This window comes from Giraffa tippelskirchi, chromosome 6 (assembly GCF_054371585.1).
Source record: "Giraffa tippelskirchi isolate mGirTip1 chromosome 6, T2T-mGirTip1v1.2.pri, whole genome shotgun sequence".
In the NCBI taxonomy this organism is placed as follows: Eukaryota; Metazoa; Chordata; class Mammalia; order Artiodactyla; family Giraffidae; genus Giraffa; species Giraffa tippelskirchi.
The window spans coordinates 117,912,083-117,935,751 of record NC_137280.1 but is presented as its reverse complement, the minus strand read 5'-3'; the positions used below and the strand labels follow the sequence as shown (position 1 = coordinate 117,935,751).

Sequence of the window (23,669 nt, the reverse complement as noted above, 5' to 3'; positions counted from 1 at the left end):
CCAGTTCTAACTGTTGCTTCTTGACCTGCACACAGATTTCTCAGGAGGCAGGTAGGTGGTCTGGTATGCCCATCTCTTGAAGAATTTTTCACAGTGTGCTCTGATGCACACAGTCAAGGGCTTTGGCATAGTCAATAAAGCAGATGTTTTTTTTCTGGAACTCTCTTGCTTTTTCTGTGATTCAAGGGATGTTGTCAATTTGATCTTTAGTTCCTCTGCCTTTTCAAAATCTAGCTTCAACATCTGGAAGTTCTCAGCTTACGTACTGTTGAAGCCTAGCTTGGAGAATTTTGAGCATTACCTAGCTAGCATTGTTCTTTACAGCATCGGCCTTTACTTCCATCACCATTCACATCCACAACTGAGCACTGTTTTTGTTTTGGCTCCATCTCTTCATTCTTTCTGGAGTTATTTCTCCACTCTTTTCCAGTAGCATGTTGAGCACCTACTGACCTGGGGAGTTCATCTTTCAGTGTCATTATCTTTTTGCCTTTTCATATTTTCATGGGGTTCTCAAGGCAAGAATACTAAAGTGGTTTGCCATTCCCTTCTCCAGTGGACCACGTTTTGTCAGAACTCTCCACCATGACCTGTCTGTCTTGGGTGACCCTACACAGCATGGCTCATAGTTTCATTGAGTTAGACAAGGCTGTGGTCCATGTGATCAGTTTGGTTAGTTTTCTGTGATTGTGGTTTTCATTCTGTCTGACCTCTGACAGGTAAGGATAAGAGACCTATGGAAGCTTCTGATGGGAGACACTGACTGGGGGAAACTGGGTCTTGTTCTGATGGGTGGGGCCATGCTCAGTAAATCTTTAATCCAATTTTCTGTTGATGAGCAGGGCTGTGTTCCCGCCCTGTTGTTTGACCTGAGACCAAACTATGGTGGAAGTAATGAAGGTAATGGTGACCTCCTTCAAAAGGTCCCATGCACACACTGCCACACTCAGTGTCCCCAACCCTGCAGCAAGCCACCGCTGACTCACGCCTCCTCCAGAGATTCCTGGACACTCACAGACAAGTCTGAGTCAGTCTCTTGTAGGGTCACTTCTCCTTTCATCTGCATCCATGAGGACCACTATGTAAATGGTATGTCCTGACCACCAACAAAACTTGAGACAACTACCTGGGAAGAAGCGAACTGGTGTATAGCTCACCATAACCCTCACTGCCCCTCCATTAAAGGGCCTGGTGGTGGAAACTATTCTACCATCTGACATAATACGTATATTTCACTCTGCTCACTGTGTTTACTTCATAATCATCGCCTCAATTAGGATCCAATCTGAGGCAATGGTTTTTGTTAGATCTGTTAACTGTTGACTCCATGGACATGAATTTGAGCAAGCTCCAGGAGTTGGTGATGGACAGGTAAGCCTGGCGTGCTGCAGTCCATGGGGTCACAAAGAGTAGGACACAACTGAGCGACTGAACTGACTGACTGACCATTCACTGTCTTAGCCCCAACATCAAGGACATACCTGACAAAATAAATAACTGTTGACACCTTCAAGATATCCTACACCCTCCATAAAGGTATGAAATTCTGACAATAGTTACAAACTGTAAATGCTGAAAAGACTGCCTAAGGTAAGGTCCTATTCCACACGTCCATACTTCCCAACTACAATACAGACCAAAAAATGTCAACTCTGTACTTTCAGCTCCTGCTCCAACTTGAACACCATCTCCTTCTCACCTTCTCCCTCCCAAACCCAACCATAATTTATTCTGGTTTAGAATAGTTTCTCACCTTACTGAATATAGATGGGATAATAATCCTCCCGGTGAGCCTCATTCAAGGCTACCTCTTCTTTTCTCATGTAAGTCTTCCAAAATTCCTCCAGCCTCCTACTTAGATCCACAGGTGTTCTCCCTAGTCTCTTCCTCCTTTGGCTCTTCTGACTACATCTGCCAATACCCACCCTATTTCTCTCTTAACTATTAGGTAATCCTCATTTCCTCACCTCCGTTTCCTTTTTTTCCTCCTCTGCACTTATCCCTCATTAGGCCCATTAAAACTGTTTTAAAATTACAGCTGAAAATACCCTAAAAGTAAACCCAGTGATCATTTTTCAGTTATCAGAATTCTTTACTTTCAAATCCAACTGAATTCTCAGCTACAACCGCAAAACTACCTTTTTCCCATGATTTTTAACATCTCTTGGACTTGAACCTGTTCCCATGATCCTCAGTTCTCCAAACGGGGTGTCTTAAACATCAAATCTCCTCTCTCTAAACTCGGCTGCCTGGGAAGCTCAAACATACTTCTGGATTCCTCTTACTACCTGAGTGCAAGAGACAGATGTGTTCACCATACCCATCGCTCAGCCTCTCATCTTTTTGGAATAATCAGCCCACTTCATGCTTCACAAGGAGATTCTCCTAGATATTCCAGAGAGCAAAGACTAAACTCCCTCTTCTCCAAAAGAACAACACTGCTTTCCAATCCTACTGTCAAGAGCATGACTACGTATCTGGGAGTGACTCTAAAGTGTTGATTTCTTTTCTTGCTCTTCCAGTAATCACTCACTAAAATCATACCAGAAAGACTACTGGGAAGACTGCTGCATTAGAAAACAAGACAAGAAGTTAACTTCACATCATCACCACCTATCTGTCCAACCCCTATTAACAGTGCCACCTACGGCTCCCAAATAAAAGCCAGATCATTAAAAAAAAAAAAAAAATGCCAAATGGTCTTCACCAGCAAGACTTTCCAAAGCATTTGTAACGATTTTCATTACAACTTGAAACTAGAATGGTATGATATACATTGATCTGATAACATCCTCAAAGGATTCCCTGATAGCTCAGTTGGTAAAGAATCCGCCTGCAATGCAGGAGACTCTGGTTCGATTCCTGGATCAGGAAGATCTGCTGGCAAAGGGATAGGCTATCCACTCCAGTACTCTTGGACTTCTCTTGTGGCTCAGCTGGTAAAGAATCCACCTGCAATGTGGGAGACATGGGTTCGACCCCTGGGTTGGGAAGATCCCCCAGAGAAGGGAATGACTACCCACTTCTATATACTGATCTGATAACATAAAATAATGTATTTCAATCGTAAGGCATTATCTTCAGAACCTTACCTTTATACCTGTTAACCCAGTGGGCAACTGCACAATATCATATGCAAGTTTGGATTTTTCTGCCTCCACAAATGGATCAGAGAATGCTCGGCCATGGAATCTTTTAAATCCTTGGACTGTGTTCTTTGCATTGGAAATTACCTAACAGAAAGGATATCAGAGTCAAAGAGTAGAAAGACTATTATAACAGCAATTAAATTGGGGGGGGGAGATTCAAAAATTTCAGGATTAAATTAGAATCCTTTTCATGCCACAAACTTTCCTTCAGCACTAAACCTTTATAAATGATGCCTTCTGAAGTAAGGAGTGATGGACCTATCCTATACAGGTCACATAGTGGTGGGCTAGGACCAGAGCCCAATTTGTCTTACTTCTTCAATAAGACAGATCATTACCCTTGTAAAAATATTTCCTGTTATTAAACTTCTAATGAACATTTACATTAAATAATTTTTATCTTTTAAAAATTACCTGTAGTTTGTGATTCAAACTTTCCAGGAGTCAATCCAACAGTATATATTAATTCAGTTATTCTAGTGAATGAAACTTAACATAAAGAAAAAACAGATGACACTAAGCCCACAAAGATAAATGCAAATAAACTGACACAGTATTATTTATCACAACAGAAAACTGGAAAGAGCCTAGAGGGTCAACGACAGAGAAATGAGTAAATAAATTACAGTCTACCCATACAATGGATAAATTATTTTAGAAGTCTGGAGACAAGTATCTATATGATATGATGTCACTTTCTTAGAGTGGGGGAGAAAAACATTTATATGCTTATAATATAAAAGGTTACACATTAAGATAGTAACAGTGATTTTTGGACAATGGTAGTATGCTAACTTCTAAATGCCTTATACTTGTACACCTGCATTTCCTAATTTATCTCTAACAAAAACTACTGTAATTTATGAAAAAAATGCTGGCAAAGATATTCAAAAACTGAAAATGAAATTTCTGCTCAAGACTTATGGGCTCTTCTTCTCAAGGCAGAAGTGAATGCAACAAGTCCCAAGGAAAAACGACAATAGATCTCCTCTAAATCCAATATGTCAAAAGGCACAAACAAAAGTTCTTTTGTAAAACAATGAGGCCTCCAAAGTCAGGCTCTGCTAGAGTAAGCTGCCAAGAAATTCAATATCACTATGTCAACCTAGAACTAGGCAGCCAGTTTAGTATAACAACTATTCTCAATAATGAAAGCAAGTTTAAAACCAAGAAAAATTCACTGAAATTTTAAAAGGAAAGACATTTGAAAACAGCTCTGTATTTGCTACCTGCTGTCTCCTAAAACATCTTGAACTTTCTGCAACTTATAAAACACCCAAGTTAATTAAAAATCAATTGGTCAAGTACCATTTTGGGGGAGCTTATAAATCTTAGGCCCAGATTGGTCCAGAAAAAGATAATTATTCATTCTATTATGTTGCTCCAGACTGAACTATAGAAACATCTAACATGCAACTCCTTAATTTTAAAGCAACCTCAGGCACTGAGAAAAATACAACTCTTCAGGTTCTGCTGCTCTGGTTACTGAGAAACAAGCAAATAAGTCAGGCTCCTGGTTTAAAAGTAAACGAATGGTAACTGTGCTTCTCCAAGTATGCTTTCCTTCCTTGAGAACCTTGATCAACAAGGTCAAATCTAGAGACAACACTGACCCTAAATATGAGTAAGATGAAAATTCAACAAGACAGACTTCACCAATTATTTTAAATAGCCAGGGGAAAAAAATTGTTAACAACAACTCAGGAACAAGTAAAACCTTGCTCTAACAATATCTAGGTAAAATACATCCTGGTAGTTTGCATTAAACAGACCACTGTTCATGCTATTTTAAAAAGCTCTTTGCTTCTCACTCAAGTACATGAGAATAGGTTTGTGTCTCAGTTGTACATGTAGGGGCTCCCAGTGCTCCACACAAAATGGGCACTGAAAGAGCTGCTGCATGGGAGGGATAGACCAAGCACAGAAATAAGTATGAAAAAAACAGAACTCTACCTGGCTTTTAGCTGCTGCTCCAATTGAGCGATTCTTAGGTCCAAAAGAAATGCAAGCCCTAAAAGATAAAACAAACATTTAAGCATTAAACCTTACTACCACATTACATCCAAAACCAGAGCAGACAAGATTTCTGAGTCTCAGCCAAAAAGCCCTGTTTTTTAACTGCACACAATATATTTATGATTTTGACCTTTCTACTGAATACAACTGCCCATGGAATGCACTGCTTCTTAGAATAATGGGAATTCTGTCACTGAGATGTTGAAGCACAAGTCTGATATGACCATCTGTCTAAAATACTAGAGAGAGGTGGACTAACCAGTCTCCACTATCCTCTAATTCTTCAAGTCTGGTGTTCAAAATTCCAATATAAAATAATATGCTGTCATATTAATACATCAATAAAATGTTCTTTGTGTTTTATAAACAGCTAATAACTTCACCAAGAGCGTAGTCTACCAGCCCTGAAAACAACTCTTATCTTATCGTAAATATGCAGAAAGTTATTTTTCTAGAACTAGTTTCCAAGGACTCAGTTTTTCTTTTTTAAAAAAAAAGACTCAGTTTCTGACAAGGAACGTCATTCCCACTTCTGAACACATTCTTCCAAATCAATTCATATACTGCCTGCTGGTTTCCACCTATATGACGCTTCTTTTAAAAAGCAAAATTGATACCTGCTTAAAGGTATAAATACTTTAAAACACTGGGTTTAAGCTTAGAAAGTCAGTTACACTTGGAGTTGATGCCTTTGTTATCACGGCCTCTATGCTTCTCCCTGTGTTTTACTCTGGAACCTTGCCCTGTGTTCCCTTTACTCTCATATTCATATGCTGCCTCCCCTTCCAGTGGCAGATTTCTCTCAAACTAAGATCAAATTCACCCATGCCACTCAAAAAATCCTAAAGGACAAACTTCTTCCCCGAGTCCATTTCCCCCTCAGGTTAGTAAACCCTTCTCCTACTCCTACATTATTACTAAAGTAATAAATTGCTTATGTGCACTATCTTATTTAATCCTCATAAGCACCCTATCTTATTTCTACCATATAGAAGAAGCAACCGAGTCCAAAAAAAGGTATTATAGGTAAATGTATCCCAAGTCATACAATCTGAAAACAACAGGAGTCAGGACTATAGATCATTTCTCCATACTTTACACTCTAGCTAGCTTTGATCTCCCTAGCCTCCCTGGACCCCTAATTCTTCTAATTTAGTGGAATGAGTAGGAATGAGAGCTCTGGCGCCACACTGCCTTGGTCCAAATCTGACACAATAATTAAATAAAACCGTTTTACTTTGATAAATTTACTCTGTGCCTCAACAGCCCTTTCCAACTCCCAGAGCAGTTACAGGCAGCTATGCCCTATATCCATACAGCATAGTCTGGGATCTCATGAGATTTCCTATGAACTCTAAGCTCTACAGGCCAGGAACATGCTGGGAGAGCCCCTCAAGAAGCACAGGTGTCAAGATCAGCCTTTCTGCAAATAAACGACCTATCACTTAAAAAAAAAAAATTTCCTGAATACCACTTACCTGTCTCTCCTGTGGTGGTGCTAGTAGTAAAGAACCTGCCTGTCAAAGTGGCAGATACAGACGTGGGTTAGATCCCTGGGTCATGAAGATCCCCTGGAGGAGGGCACAGCAACCCACTCCAGTATTCTTGCCTGGAGAATCCCATGGACAGAAGAGCCTGGAGAGCTACAGTCCATAGGGTCGCAAAGAGTCGAACATGACTGAGTGACTGAACACACATGCATATCACAGCCCATAAAGCCCTTTAGGAAACTGCCCACTGTAATCTTATCCACTCCATTCACCCTCTCCACTGCTTCTAGCCTATGTATGCAAACATACATCTTTCTAAAAGCCATCAGATCTGAATTTCTAAGATGTATCCCAACAAAACTAAAAGCCCGTATTATTTATCTTTGTTTCCTGCAGCCGTTTTCAAACCTTCATCTCCTCAAAATAGGACAAGCTCTAAGAATGAAAAAATTAATGTTCCCAACTTGACTGCATGTCCTGTTGAAGGTTTAATTTTCTATTCTACCTTGGTAACTGTTTTGCTTCTACTTATCTTCCAAACAAAATGAATTACCAACAAATAGGGTCCAGATTCCTTACTGTAGAACCTAAGGCCTCTCATAATTCCAACCCCACTCCCATTTTCCAGCTGCATTTCACGTACATAGTGCCTCAACACAAGTCAGTCTTCCAATCTTCCTGCTTTGCTCTACCACTTTCACCACCTGAAATGCCCTGGTCCTTCTAAATTTCACTCATTTTCCAGAAACAGCACACACTTTGTGATGCACTCCCAATCCCTCTCAAGTAAAAATTAATCACTTCAACCTCTTACAACTTACTGGACTTTGGGCAATGCAAATGTAGAACGCTTCCACCATCACACAATGTTCTACTGTGCAGAGTTGCTCTAAGTAATGTTCTCTTTGAAGAACATTAACATTAGTCGCTCATGGGTTAATCAGTTAACATTTCACCTACTCTTAAAAATGACATATGCCTTAACATATGCCTTAAAGCATGTTAATATGCTCTTATTTAATATTAATTTAATTAAGGCATATTAACATACTCATATTTAATACTCTTAAAAACGACATATGCCTTAATAGCTTGCAAGTGTTTCATAGATTTTGGAAATCCAAATACAAGTTTGTCTCAGTTCAAATTATTCATCCTCTTATTTGTCTATGCATGCACACACTACAAACAGTTCCCCACTTCTGCTACAAAGCAATCAAATCTCATTAATGGAACATCAATCTTTACCACATAATATAGCAATTACACCTCAAACAAAGCATAGCTCTTGTAAAGTACTGGCAGAGTTCACCCTCTTATCATATTGTAGAAAATCACTTTTATAATTCTTACATTCTAAAAAAGTTCTGTAACAAGCCAACTATCACACTACAGAAAGAAATCCTTAGCTTTTCCACTGAGTGCAACATATGTACAGTTTGAAGAGGAAAAAAAGGGCTCAAGCTCTAGAATTAAACAATATGGATCTGTCTGAATCCCTTCTCTATCTTTCAAGCTGTGTGACCTATGTTATTTAACGTCTCTGAAATTCAATTTGCTCATCACTAAAATAGGGAAAATTACAAATGGTTGCTCTAAGGACTTAATTTGTTGATCCACTTTTGAAAGTGAAAGTGAAAGTCCCTCAGTCTTGTCCAACTCTTTGCGACCCCATTGACTGTACAGTCCATTGGAATTCTCCAGGCCAGAATACTGGAGTGGGTAGCCTTTCCCTTCTCCAGAGGATCTTCCCAAGCCAGGGATCAAACCCAGGTCTCCCACATTGCAGGCAGATTCTCTACCAGCTGAGCCACAAAGGAAGTGCAAGAATACTGGAGTGGGCAGCTTATCCCCTTTCCAGCGGATCTTCCCGACCCAGAATCAAACCAGGGTCTCCTGCATTGCAAGCCTATTCTGTACCAACTGAGCTATCAGAGATACACTTTTAAAGGACTTTATTATTAGAGACTGGCACATTATAAATAATATTAGCTATTATTAATCCTCCAATGGTTGGAAGTTTTATACAAAAAATATACCAACTAAGGAGTTCCCCAATGGCTTAGTGGTTAGGATTCAGGGCCTTCACTGCTGTGGCCTGGGTTTAATCACTGGTCAAGGAATTGAGATTCCACAAGCTGAGTAGCACGGCCAAAACAAGACGAAAATGTACCAAATAGTTTGTCCTGAAAGTTCTACTTCACCATCTCAAACTATTTACTAAAACCCACTCGGTCATTTTAAATCATAAGCAATAAAAATTCTACCATTTCCTTTTCAATAGGACAACTGAATGAGATCAGTATGTTCAGTTCAGTTCATTCGCTCAGTCGTGTCCGACTCTTTGCGACCCCATGAATTGCAGCACGCCAAGCCTCTGTCCATCACCAACTCCCGGAGTCTACCCAAACCCATGTCCATTGAGTTGGTGATGCCATCCAACCATCTCATCCTCTGTCGTCCCCTTCTCCTCCTGCCCCCAATCCTACCAAGCATTAGGGTCTTTTCCAAAGAGTCAACTCTTCGCATGAGGTGGCCAAGTATTGGAGTTTCAGCTTCAACATCACTCCTTCCAATGAACACCCAGGACTGATCTCTTTTAGGATGGACTGATTGGATCTCCTTGCAGTCCAAGGGACTCTCAAGAGTCTTCTCCAACACCACAGTTCAAAAGCATCAATTCTGTGGCGCTCAGCTTTCTTCACTGTCCAACTCTCACATCCATACATGACCACTGGAAAAACCACAGCCTTGACTAGACGGACTTTTGTTGGCAAAGTAATGTCTCTGCTTTTAAATATGCTATCTAGGTTAGCCATAACCTTCCTGCCAAGGAGTAAGCGTCTTTTAATTTCAGGGCTGCAATCACCATCAGCAGTGATTTTAGAGCCCCCAAAAATAAAGTCTGACACTGTTTCCACTGTTTCCCCATCTATTTCCCATGAAGTGATGGGACCGGATGCCATGATCTTAGTTTTCTGAATGTTCAGCTTTAAGCCAACTTTTTCACTCTCCTCTTTCACTTTCATCAAGAGGCTCTTTAGTTCTTCTTCACTTTCTGCCATAAGGGTGGTGTCATCCACATATCTGAGGTTATTGATATTTCTCCCGGCAGTCTTGAGTCCAGCTTGTGTTTCTTCCAGCCCAGCGTTTCTCATGATGTACTCTGCATATAAGTTAAATAAGCAGGGTGACAATATACAGCCTTGACGTACTCCTTTTCCTATTTGGAACCAGTCTGTTGTTCCATGTCCAGTTCTAACTGTTGCTTCCTGACCTGCACACAGGTTTCTTAAGAGACAGGTCAGATGGTCTGGTATTCCCATCTCTTTCAGAATTTTCCACAGTTTATTGTGATCCACACAAAGGCTTTGGCATAGTCAATAAAGCAGAAATAGATGTTTTTTTGGAACTCACTTGCTTTTTCGATGATCCAGCGGATATTGGCAATTTGATCTCTGGTTCCTCTGCCTTTTCTAAAACCAGCTTGAACATCTGGAAGTTCATGGTTCACATATTGCTGAAGCCTGGCTTGGAGAATTTTGAGCATTACTTTACTAGCGTGTGAGATGAGTGCAATTGTGCGGTAGTTGGAGCATTCTTTGGCATTGCCTTTCTTTGGGATTGGAACGAAAACTGACCTTTTCCAGTCCTGTGGCCACTGCTGAGTTTTCCAAATTTGCTGGCTTATCAAGTGCAGCACTTTCACAGCATCACCTTTGAGGATTTGAAATAGCTCAACTGGAATTCCATCACCTCCACTAGCTTTGTTCGTAGTGACGCTTTCTAACGCCCACTTGACTTCACATTCCAGGATGTCTGGCTCTAGGTGAGTGATCACACCATCGTGATTATCTGGGTCGTGAAGATCTTTTTTGTACAGTTCTTCTGTGTATTCTTGCCACCTCTTCTTAATATCTTCTGCTTCTGTTAGGTCCATACCATTTCTGTCCTTTATCGAGCCTATCTTTGCATGAAATGTTCCTTTGGTATCTCTAATTTTCTTGAAGAGATCTCTAGTCTTATGTTAAACAGCACTAACTGCAGAGGTTTTTAAACTACAAGTTTACACTTACAAATATTTAAATGTGAAAAGGGCCCAAAAAGATTAGGGCCACCTAACTGGGGACACCACTAGAACAATCTCATTGCAGAAAATTAACAAAGTGTAAAGAAGAAACTAAGTATTGTCAGTAACTCCGCAGTCAAAAGCCTCTCCCCATAAACTGCCACCATTACCATTTAGGTAAATATTCCTATGCAATCCTAATAAATAAAATAATTATTTTAAAAACAGAAGCTACATACCCCCAGTAAATTTCTCAACAAACACGCTCTAAAATCTTCAGTGACTGAATAATTCTGAGTTTTGATAGCGAACCAGATATTTAGAGGGAACATGTACCACTCCCCACTCACCAGGATATTCAAAATCTGCACCCAGCCTACATGGAATCCCCACATATGGCAGGAAGCCTCTCTCTCATCCAAGCAAGTCAAGTTCTCTTGTTCTACGGCTTTCATTTTTGAACCTTTCTATGCCAGGCAGTGCGCTAAGCATTCTACATTTGCTTCTCCCAAACACTCTGAGAAAAGAACTATTACTGACCCAACTTTATAAATGAAGAACTGAATAAAGTCAAGTTTTGTGCCTAGAAATATAACTAATACTAGAGTTCAGCATTCAAAATCAGGACTATCAAACTCCAAATCCTATCCATAAACATACTTTTGTACTGCTTACCAAACCCTCTAGATTTATTCCTACTTCTATATCTTCACTCAGACTGTCCCAATCCTGTCTTCATGTATTCTAATCCTATTTGCAAGTCCCGCTCCTGCCTTTCCATATCACTCCATCCCCTACTAATGTTCCCTCTCCATTTAACCTGTACTTAATTAAGGTATGTACTTAATAACTTTGCCCATAATTGTACTCTATCCTTATTCTATTTACTTTTGCTTTCATACTTCCAACTAGAATGACTGGAAGAGCCCTCCACAGCAGGGCTCTTTATCTTACACTTCCTCTATGCTCCATGCAAGGCCAACTTAATCCTGCTAAAAACAGTAGCACTCAAAAGATACTTGCTACTTGACTGATATTACTTTTCCTCCATTCCAAATTATAGGTTGACATCAAAAAGTTAATTTAAATCAAGTTCAAGACATCTCTCTTTTAATCTTAAGTCCTAGAAAAAATAATCCATTTAAACTAGGTAACAATGTTGTTCTCCTTCCTGGGTATGAGATACCACTGACCAAACATTTATGCACATTCTAATAGGATATTATGAACAGCTGCAACCGGCACAGATCCTTAAAAAGTAGCTTCATGTTTGTATGTGTGTGTAGAACTGTTCTCCGGATATGAAGACAGCTGTTGCTCTAATTTGTGTTTTAAACAATGTAAGAAAATGAGTTTTACAGAGAATCTACAATAGTATTTAGACTATTAAATAAGAGACATTGGGAAACTGGCATGAAAATGGTTACATTAACTAATGTATCTCATGATCACTGTCTTAGCCCTGAGCTAGAAAGTACCCAAAACAGTATCAAACAGAACAACTCATACTTGCAAGATATGCAGTTCTTAAAGAACTAAACTCCTGAGTCAGTAAGATTTGCACATTAAAAGCTACATATCTGATAAGTGCTAAAGGCAAAGTTCCATAGATTTCCTTTTACTGTCCCAATGTAGTCCATTAATAAAGAAAATTAATAAAAAATACAAAAAGGTAATAATAGCAGTATTAACAAACACTTAGGGAGTATTCTAAATACTTCATGTAACTTTAACTCATAATCCTCATGAACTCCAGTGAAAGAGAGAAATCACTTATGTTCCTGGTATGAATTAATCTCTTAAATTTTGTAACATTTTCAGGCAATATGCACTGAAATTCCAGGCGTATATATCCTTTGTCCAACCACATCTGGAAATCTATCCAACAAAAATAAAAGTATTAACATGCAAACATAAATATATAAGACTACCTGTTGAAGATTATTTCTAATTGCAAAAATTTAGAAACCACCTGAACATTTGAGTAAAGCATGTTCAAGTCATAATATGGACTCTTATATACTTGAGGTGAATTCGTATTTACTGACTCTGAAAGATGTCTAAAACATAAGTGAAATAGTTACAAAGTATTGTATGATCCTATTTGTTTATATGGGTATATTTGTATATTTACAAATATAAATATATATTTATATGTATATTTGAATAAATATATATTATACATATATTTATATAAATCTAGAAAAAGTCATGAAATGATACATATATTTACATGTATATAATAGTAAATAATTAGATAAGAAACAATTTTACTTAGTACTTTATTTTGTTGTTGTTGTGGCAAACAAGTATTTTGTTACGTCAGGAAAAAAGTTATAATTTTGGAAATCCAATTTAAAACCTGATGACAAAGTTTCTGTACACTTTGCCCACCAATTCTGTACACAAGTTTTTATTTTAGTTCTTAAGTGAGTCTTTTTTTAAACTACTTTGATAACTTTCACAATTAGATATGGTAAGTGTAAGTAGTCTAAAGCTTTAGTTAACAAATCAACTTTCCTTTCCACTGAACCCAAAAGATCCAAATCATCTTGCAGCTCTACACAGATCTACAACATGTAAAGACATTTGTTCTAGAGAGGAACACTTTTCTTGCACAAATAAGGTATCAGAAGTTAATCTGCCAGTTAACCAGAACCTATACTTATTTTCAGTTTTCCCTCTCAAGGTTAGTTATTAATAGACAATTTCATCTCTTCAAATTCCTAATATATTGTTTTATTAGGAACTAAGTCCATGAAAATGGTAATATAAACTATTCATACACAGAATTTTTTTCTTAGGTAACTCATCTCTACCCTATAAATTTTTCATAATGCAGCCCAACTAACTCCTGTAAAGTATGGCAGTCTGTTAATATTTCTATTCCAAAGCCTTAAGGTTGTACTCTTTCTACTGTAATAATCCAACTAAATATAAAAATAGGCTTTCCATCTTATACCAAAGCCTATGGTCATAAAATGTCAACACTCATAATTTAGAACTCCACAGTTTATCTCTAAGCTGCCCACACTTTCCTCCTGGTTCCATACCAGTGGAGAGCAACAGTTAACTCCCACGTGGACCAAATACTGCAGTAGCCTCCCAAGTATCATCGGGTGCACTGGCTTCTCAAATAAACCCACTCTCCATAAAAAAAGCCAATCACATTTTTAAAGTATCAACTGAATCACCTCCCACAGCACCTAGATAAAAATCTATGATTTGCAAAGCCTTGCCATGATCTAATCCACCCTGCCTAACCTCTCTCTAGATTCAGTTCAACATTCCTTCAAGTGGCCATAATTACCTCAGTAGTGTCACGTGTGCCAAGTTCAGGTCTTCCTCACTTGCTATTTCTTCTGCCTGAACAACTCTTGCTCACTCCCACCACAGATTTCCATGGTAAAACCCTATTCATCCTCCAGGTTGCATCTTAAATGGAACTTTTTTAAGAATGCCTTCCATCACCACCTCATATCCATTTAAATTAGGTCCCCCATCACTGTTTTCCATACTTTCCCAGCAGGGTCCTTACCACAGTCACTAATCATACATTTTTAACATTTGGTTTTGTCCACTAGCCATGTGTCCATGATGAAGGATCTTATTTGCTGAGAAAGCAAGGATCTCTTCCAGGCAAAATTCAACTAGCTCCTCAAAAATGGAAATCAAATCCTGTTGCACCCACAAACTGAAATGAGTTTTGTCTACTGCCATACCACTCTGAACGCTCCCAATCTCATCTGAAATGCGTTACTTTCATCATACCCAACCCTCCATTTCATTCCACTCTCACACTCAAGCAAACCCACATCAGTCCCTGTGTATCTCTTAGGTATCAATCCATGCTTTGGTAATCACTACTTAAAAAAGAAAAAAAAAAACAAAACACCTTTCTGCCCCCATGGTCTACTCAACCAAAGACTCCAAGACAGAAATCGAAGCTAATCAAGATCATAGTTCAAAAATTACTTGAATGTATGGCATCTAAGTTTCCAAGAGATATAAGGAAAATATGTAAGGAAAACTATTTTTAAACAGACATTCTTTATCACAATTACATGGTGTATCTATCCTTTTCTGAAACAACTCTTTCAGTTCCAAATAATGAGATTCACGGTAACACTGTTACAGTTCCTATTTGTCTAAATGAGAAAGAAGGAGCATCATAAGAGGCTAAAAAGAAAGGTCAGGAACACTTCATTCTTAATATTTGATTGGAGCTAAATAAAATATGCTCAATTCTAGGTGGGAAAAAGACCAAAAAGTTACATGACTAGCAGTGCTCTAGTCCTTTTAACTTGAGGAAAACTATCTCTACAGATGAAGCACACGAGGATCCAGAAAGACAGTAACAAATAGAAAATTAATGCTTAAATACTTAAAAAACTTCAGAGTACAATACACTTGCCTGGAAATACAAATTAGACCCACTATTACAAACTATGAAGATGGGAGGGTGGGGGACTGGGTTGTGGCTGTTAATGAGTACAGGGTTTCTCTTGTGGTGTAAAGAAAATGTTAAAATTGTGTTGATGGTTGCACAATTGCAACTACACTAAAATTGTACACTTTGAAAGAGTTAACTGTATGATATGTGAACTATATCTCGTTAATGCTGTTAAAAACTATAAAATTGAGAAAGGAACATCAAACTGAGATTTTGAATCTGAGATGGGTTTTCGGGGAAGCACCTGGGTTAGATCTAAAATAAGGGGTAGAAATCTGGTAAGTTTAAGGAAAATATCATCAGCTCCCTGGGTAGCAAAGATCAGTCTGGTAAACGGAGCAATCCGGTTGACCAGAAATCTATCGCTGAAGAAGCATAACAAAAGTCAGGGTGAAAAACGAGCCTTAGAACAGAGGCCCTTAATGAGACACAATGAGAACCAAACAAATAATACTAAACTTCTTAAAAGATTTTGTCCAAAAGGAAGACAATGATTGAAGGTATCTCTAAGTATACAAGTAGATTCTTACTTACCCTACGCAAGGAAAAACCTGGGTGAGTCATGATTTTTTTTAGTGCTGTGTCTTTACTGGTCCCATAACTTACTATAGGTTCTTTTAAAAGTCAAAGTGAGCCCCTGAGTCATTCATTAACAATTGCGGCCAACACCCTGGCTGGAATGTATATTACCGTGAAAGAGGAACGCTGTTGGGGTGGATGCGCACAGGATAGCAGAAAATGACCCAACATAGTTCAATATACTGAAGCGACGTGAAAAACCAAAGTGAATGCAAAGGTATCCAAAAGGCATCGATTTTATTATATCTTTTTCTGAATCTTTCCGTGCCAACCCAATCTTGAGATCTCCGGTGCTCCGACTCCCTCTCTTCCGGGCGTCACCCCACCCCCCACTCACGTGGGACTCTGGCCGCTGCATAGTCTTACCGCCTGCCGGCAGATGCCAGAAGCGGTTCAATTAAACTTTTATTAAGCGCTTGCTGTGTGCAAAGCCCCGAACTCTGTGCTGGCTTGAAGAAACGTTAGTACACCCCGCGCCTAGAACGTGCCTTCTAAAAGAGGATCTCGGTCCATCCCACATCCCAGGCCTGCCTTCCCTCCAGTTCCTACCCATGGCCTCCCCTGGTCCAAGGAGCCACTCACAGTCCTTGTTCGCCCGGCTGGTCGCAGTAAAAAGGCGTCGTCCTTAGTGCAGACCCACAAGAAGGGTCGCAGCCCCTAATGACCTAAAACCCAGTGGGGATCCCCTACCTACCGGAGCCTCGGCTCGGAACGGAGGTGACTGCCCGGTCCGCGTTCCCCAAACCGCGAGGGTCACAGCCCGGACAAGCGCTACCTCCCCACCCCCAGTGCACGCGGCTAGCCTGGCCCACACTCACGGCGTGCAGCGGTCGCTGTACTCATTAGCGATCGTTTCGATGCCGCCGGCGCGGGCTACAGCGACGTAGCAGCTCTGGAACCCCAGGTCTATGCCCACCACCGACATGGCGCCGGCTACAGCTTAGGCTCCAGCCCAGGTCCGGCCGGCAAGACAAGACACGGACCCCGGAGGTGCTGGCGCGCGGAAAGCTGGCCGCGTGGGACAGGGGGACCTGGGATAGTGGGGGACGTGCGAAAGTCCACCCGAGCGCCTAGGGTGTTGGAGAGAGGGCCGCGCTGAGGGCACTGCTCAGGCCGGCTCCGGCTCAGCGGCCGCAGAGTGGGCGCCGGTAGCGGGGGCGGAGAAGATCTCGAAAGATCTCGTTGCGACGAGATTAAAGCTGCAGCGCGAGAACTGCGAGGGAATGTTCTCGCGAGACCCCGTCTCAGGGCCTTTCTTCCTGAGGCTCCGCCCCCCAGTTACGTACACGAGTACGTCAAGCCCAGGCCCAAGAACCAGAGGAGCGACGGGGAAGCCGAAAGATAGTTGGGAGGCGGAGGTGGTCACTGAGCCTGCGCACAGAACCCGCCGCAGCACTCCCTGCAGCGGTCAAGAGCAGTGGAGCGCCTCCCTTCCAGTAGAAAGTAGGAGGGAGAGCAGGTTTGAGGCAAAATACTGAGGAAGTGCTTCTGGTCTGCTTCCGTCTGTTTTCTTTATCTCAGAGGAAGTTCCGGTTGTGGCACCTCCTACGCCCCATCTTGTGTAGAGAAGTGGGATCGCAAACTGATTTTCAAAGTCCGAAGGGACTTCTCATCTGCTCTGCTTGGGGTAGGTAACTGGGCAGAGGAGAAGGCCTCCTTTGAAACGCGACCCTCAGCAGAGTGTTCGATCGAGCTCTGTCAAAAACAGTGCCTTCTGCGCCGGAGGCCAGGACTCCACCTTGTTTTTTGTTCATTCAGCCTTGTCGCACCCTTTTCTGAACCACTCTTGCCCTTAGGTCAGATTGAGGGGCCTGCGACACAAAAGACTTTCAGCCCTCAGCCCATTCTAAGCACAAGTCTTGAGCTCGATGCCTGACACACAGAAATAGATGACATGCTCCTGGTAAAGTGGCAGGATGAAATTGAAAGTAGCTAATCTTCAGGGCCCCTTACTTGCTTGGGCATCTGAAAGAGAGAAGCTTCCGAAAGTGGCTTCCAGGTATGGAGGGGAAGCCAGCTGGCAATTAAGAAGCAATTCTAAATATTGAGCATTTCTGATGAATTGCTGAAAGATACCTCAGAAGACAAGGAGTCTGAATCTCCAGGTCTGCACTAATTTGATGTGATGTCTTGTTACGAGTCGGACACGACTGAGTGACTAAGTACACCACCTTGTCATAAGTATTTACTCTGATTTTTTTTTAAGGGCGGCTGACACTGTATAAGCTTAAGTCCCCTAAAACCCAAATCCAGCTGGTCACAAGAGTAGCTAAAGGAGTAAATGGAATCCCAGTGACTGGTAGCAAGTTTGAGCCACTCATAATTGGGAGGGGGGAGGCAGAGAAAGCTTTTTATGTTTAAATTTTTCTTATTTGCCATAAAATACGAATTTTATTTCATACTTGCTAAGAAAGTCCCTCAGTCTCTAGGAGCAATGCCTAAAGCCCACGTTGTGTGCCTTTAAACTTGTTAGTTACCACATGAGGTGGTTTAGTCCTTAAGATGTAGCCTACTGTTTACGACCCCATGGACTGTAGCCCACCAGGCTTCTCTGTCCATGGGATTTCCCAGAAAGAATACTGGAGTAGGATGCCATTTTCTTCTCCAGGGGGGTCTTCCCAACTCAGGGATGGGACCTGGGTCTCCTACATTGCAGGTGAATTCATTACCAACTGAGTAAGGAGGGAATCACCACATGGTTCTCACATGTTGCCTGAATCATACCTGTTTTTGTCTTCAAAAACAAGTACCGAGTGTGCCCTGAGGCTGTAGAGGTGTGGAGGTGTAGAGACAGAAAGAAAGAATCTTTCAAAAAGAGGGCAAGGACAGATGCTATACACCCCTATTCACAGCGTTACCACAACAGCCAAAGTTGGGAATAACCCAAATGTCCACTGATGCATGAATTTTTTTAGCATGTGGTATATACCCTGCTTGTTTAATTTATATGCCGAGTACATCATACGAAATGCCAGGTTGGATGAAGCACAAGCTGGAATCAAGATTGCTAGTAGAAATAGCAATAACGTCAGATACGCAGATAACACCACCCTTATAGCAGAAAGTGAAGAGGGACTAAAGAGCCTTGTGACAAATGTGAAAGAGGAGAGTGAAAAAGCTGGCTTAGAACTCAACATTAAAAAAAACAAAGACCATGGCATCTGGTCCCATCACTTCATGCCAGATAGATGGGAAACAATGGAAACAGTAAGAGACTTTTTTCTTGGGCTCCAAAGTCACTGTGGATCGTGACTGCAGCCATGAAATTAAAAGACTTGGAAGCTTGCTCCTTGGAAGAGAAGCTATAACAAACCTAGACAGCATATTAAAAAGCAGAGACATTACTTTGCCAGCAAAGATCCATATACTCAAAGCTATGGTTTTTCCAGTAGTCATGTATGGATGTGAGATTTGGACCATGAAGAATTCTGAGCGCCAGAGGATTGATGTTTTTGAACTATGGTATTAGAGAAGACTCTTGAGAGTCCTTTGGACAGCAAGGAGATCAAACCAGTCAATCCTAAAGGAAATCAATCCTGAATATTCATTGGAAGGACTGATGCTGAAGCTCCAATACTTTGGCCACCAATGTGAAGAGCCAACTCATTAGAAAAGACTCTGATGCTGAGAAAGATTGAAGGCAGGAGGAGAAGGGGACGACAGGACGAGATGGTTGGATTGCATCACCGACTCAGTGAGTTTGAACAAGCTCCAGGAGACCATGAAGGACAGAGAAGCCTGGCATGCTGCAGTCCATGGAGTCGCAGAGTCAGACACAACTGAGTGACTGAATGACAAATATACCTATGATGCAATATTATGCAGACTAAAAGAAACAAAATCCTAACACACTGCAACATTAATGAACCTTGAAAACACCATGCTAAGTCAAAGAAGCTAAACATACAAAAAACAAATATTGACTAATTATGTTTACATGAGGCGCCTAGAGTAGGCAAATTCAGAGAGATAGAAAATAGAATACTGGAAAAAGAAAACTTTAAAAAAAAAAATGGAATAGTGGTCACTAAGGGCTGGCTGGTGCAGGAGATGCAGGTTTGATTCCTGAGTTAGGAAGATGCCCTTGAGGAGGGAACGCCAATCCATTCGAGTATTATTGCTGGAAAATCCCATGGATGGAGGAACCTGGCAGGCTATATAGTCCGTGGGGTCAAAAAGAGTCGGAGGAGACTGAGCGCATATGCACACACACGTGCACGTGCAAAGGGCTTGCTGGTAGTTGGGGTTAGAGAGTTATTGTTTAATGGGTACAGAGTTTCAGTCTGGGATAATGAAAAAGTTCTGGATGGATAGTGGTGATGGTTGCACAACAGTGTGAACATACATAATGCCACTGATTTGTGCTCTTTAAAATGTTTATAATGGGGCTTCCCTGGTGATCCAGTGGTTGAAAATCCACCTGCCAGTGCAGGGGATCCAGGTTCAATCCTTGCATGCCATGGAACAACTAAGCCCCTGCACCCCAACTACTCCAGAGCCCCCACACTGGAGCCTACAAGCCATAATTACTGAAGCCCTTGAACCTAGAGCAGATGCTCTACAGTAAGAGAAGCCACCACAATGAAAAGCCCACATATAGCAATGAAGACCCAGTGAAGCCAAAAATAACTAAATAAATAAATCTTTTAAATGGTTATCATGGTATGTTTTCTTATGTATATTTTGTTGCACTTAACCGTCCCTCCTCTGTCTCCTATTTTTTTCCCACCTAGAGGGATATCAGTAACACCAAAGGTATTGTCGACCTTATTTATTACAGAGTCCTGTCTCCATCTGTCTACTCTGGGTTATTAAGCACTGGACAAACAGAAATCAGTCTGTAAGCAGACTGGGGGTGGTTCATGGAGAAAAAGAACCAGGCATGGCTTTCTTCATGTAAGAGAAGCCATTTTTGGCCGAAGACTTTTTGACCTATTCCTGGGCACAATGCTTGCCCTGTTCAAACAGGTCTCAGTAATTAATGATCATTATCATAAGGGAAGAGAGGGAATGCAGGAATAAAGGAAAACCTGTCAAGAAACAAAAGTTCGGCCTTAAAAAACAGAGTCCTGGTTCCTTCTCAAAGGATATACATAATCTGATACACATCTTTTGAGTTCTGTGGGAACTAAGGCCCCCACCCAGGTGGAGGATGGAATGATGATGTTTCTTTTCTGACCCTTGTGGCTTCCTTAACAATGTGTCTCAATTCTATGTTGCGAATTCCCTTCAGCTCAAGCCCCTTCATGAATATGCGTACACCATACAAGGCCTTTCATGGATATGCACGTACCCTTCTTTAGCTTAAAACTTCCCCAATTTTGCTGTTCAAGGAGAGACTGGGGAGATATCCGCAGTGTTCTCCTTTCTAACTGCATGTAATAAATCCTTTTTTCTCCCCATCTTTGGCTTGGTTGTGTCTTTTAGCTCAACATCCACCAAAAGTAGAACCCAGTTTTCGGTTAACAAGCTTACTCTAAGGGTGAAGTGCCTAAACTATCTAAAAGATCACAGTGTCTGGGTTGTGGCCTCTCTTGTCTTTTATCTTGTGGGAGGCCTCGACAGCCTTTAGCTAAACTGACAGAAACACATCCCTGATCTGTGTCAAACTTCATACCTGCCTGCCTCATTTGCCTTGGCACAGCTTTTAGTTTAAAATACCATTAGTACTATCAATCCTTTTAACAATTTGTCCTTCTCAAAATAAAGTATAGCTAACATCCCTCACACAGAGTACTCATCCTGCTAAAAATAGTTTCCCTGATCATCAAACTTATAGTTCAAGAGGCTATTCTGGGATATTTAAATAAATGAAGTCAGAAAAAATGTTACTTAAGAATTTCAAAGGATAAAGGGACAAGTTTCCAAGAATCAATTGTAAAACAGTAACGTTGCCAGAATATTTAATATTAAAGATACCATGGGTTTAGCACAAGCTCTTTTCATTTATCAGAGCATTTTGAGTATTTTAGAAGGAACCTGTTAAATGCCTTTCTCTGACACAATAATTGAATATAGGCTTCCCTGGTGGTCCAGTGGTTAAGAATCTGTCTGCCATTGCAAGGGACATAGGTTCAATCCCTGGTCCAGGAAGATTCCGCATGCCACCAGGCAACGAAGTCTGTGGGCCCAAGAGCCCATGCTCCACAAGAGAAGCCACTACAATGAGAAGCCCACATACTGCAACTACAGAGTAGCTCCCACTTGCCACAACTAGAGAAAGTCTACACACAGTAATGAAGACCGAGTGCAGCCATAAATAAATTTTTTTAATTTTTAAATAAATATATTTTGTTCTAAGCCGTTAAGTGTTTATTTTAAATGTACAGTGTTCATAGCTTGCTCACCATAAGACAAAAGTCAGTTGGAAATTCATAATCTTCCCTACCAGGTGTCCAGTCGAGTCCTGTCCTACATTCTGGAGTGGCTTCTGGAATTATGTTTCACAAGTAAGCTGCAAGCTCAGATAATGGTGTTTTCTGACTTCCCTGATATCACAGTGAGTAGACCAGGTCCCTTCACCAAACTGATGCCTAGCAGGGCCCAGAGGGATTCCTGGGCATGAAGGCCTTTTTGTCCCCCATTTCTTGTCAGCAGGACTCCACCCTCCATGACCTTCTCTGAGTTCCAAAGGGCAGAACACTTGCTGATTAAAGGAGAAGCAGAAGCAAAACCATGTGAGGCAGAACTAAAGGGACCAGAGAGACTCATCAAGATTAGGAGATGAGACCACCTGAGACCCCCCCCATCTTTTCAGCCACCCCATCCTTTTGAAACTCTGCATAAGAAAGGATGAAAAACTTACTGCCTTGATCCTTATTGCATACCCCATCTGACTATATACATAAAACCTCTCCCCCAACTTACCAGGGAGTAAAAGCGGGGTGAGGGAGGGGGTGAGAGGCACAGTTCTTGAGGCACTAGCCTACTGAGTTTCCCCTTGCCTGGCAAAGTAATAAAGCCACTCTATCTTTCTCCTCCATAACTCTGTCTCCATAGTTCTGTTTGGCACTGGTACACAGAGAGCCAAGATTTTGGCAACAGAACCAGTGCTCCTTTTTTGAACTCTAAAATTCTAACAACTCAGGAATAATGGTAATTACTCCATCTCCAGGTCCTACAGCATGTGCCACACTGTGCTGAGTGATTTGGATATCATAATCTATTTAATCTTCACAGCAAACCCATTAGGTAGGTGTTATTTTCCAATTTTAAAGATGAAAAAACAGATCTGATAGGGTTAAAGAGTTTGGTCGAGGTCACATGACTTTTAAAAAAAGTGGCTTCCTACAACTATACCACTGCTTTCTTTAAGCTCATGTTCTTTATAAAGCCTCATTAGAGTGAAAATGTTACTCGCTCAGTTGTGTCCAACTCTTTGGAACCCCATGGACTGTAGTCCACCAGGCTTCTCTGTCCATGGAATTCTCCAGGCAAGAATAATGGAGTGGGTTGCCATGTCCTTCTCCAGGGGCTCTTCCCAACCTAGGGATCAAACCCACATCTCCTGTATTGCAGGCAGATTCTTTACCATCTGAGCCACCAGGAAGCATTAGAGTAGATACGCAAAACAAAAGAATTGTTGTTGTTCAGTCTCTAAGTTGTGTAGGACTCTTTTCTAGACCCCATGGACTGCAGGACTCCAGGCTACAAAAGATTAAGAGAAATTAATTCATCTAGAGTCATTCACTATAGACCTTTTGGAAGACTTTCCTTACTTTCAGTGTTTTTTTTATGTATAGATGATGGTTGAATTTGGCTGTGCCTTTTTAAATATCTTAATATTTAATGTTTTTTAATGTTGGGCTTCACTGGTGGCTCAGCTGGTAAGGAATTCACTGCAATGTGGGAGATCTGGGTTCGATCCCTGAGTTGGGAAGATCCCCTGAAGTAAACGGCTGCCCACTCCAATA

The 23,669-nt window shown here is 41.0% G+C and overlaps 1 protein-coding gene and 1 long non-coding RNA gene across 4 annotated transcripts in view; one reads left to right on the top strand and one right to left on the bottom strand.

The window, feature by feature from the left end:
* The window catches only part of HSPA4 (heat shock protein family A (Hsp70) member 4), a 51,328-nt gene extending 34,437 nt beyond the window's left edge, over positions 1-16,891 (bottom strand). For 2 of the 3 annotated variants that reach the window (XM_081502821.1, XM_081502822.1), the window contains exons 1-3: positions 16,575-16,891; positions 5,103-5,160; positions 3,093-3,233 (exon numbers count right to left, since the gene is read on the bottom strand). In XM_081502821.1, the coding sequence (XP_081358947.1) occupies positions 3,093-3,233; positions 5,103-5,160; positions 16,575-16,681 (306 nt within the window). In that variant the 5' untranslated portion in view covers positions 16,682-16,891. Of the gene's footprint in view, positions 1-3,092; positions 3,234-5,102; positions 5,161-16,450 lie in introns of all 3 variants that reach the window. The other variant, XM_081502823.1, reaches the window with a different exon arrangement.
* Positions 16,892-17,072: 181 nt separating this feature from the next.
* Positions 17,073-22,738, top strand: LOC145510721 (uncharacterized). The gene is made up of 3 exons (XR_014057234.1): positions 17,073-17,383; positions 22,148-22,255; positions 22,354-22,738. It is a non-coding gene; the product is annotated as an uncharacterized LOC145510721 (long non-coding RNA).
* The last annotated feature ends 931 nt before the right edge of the window (positions 22,739-23,669 follow it).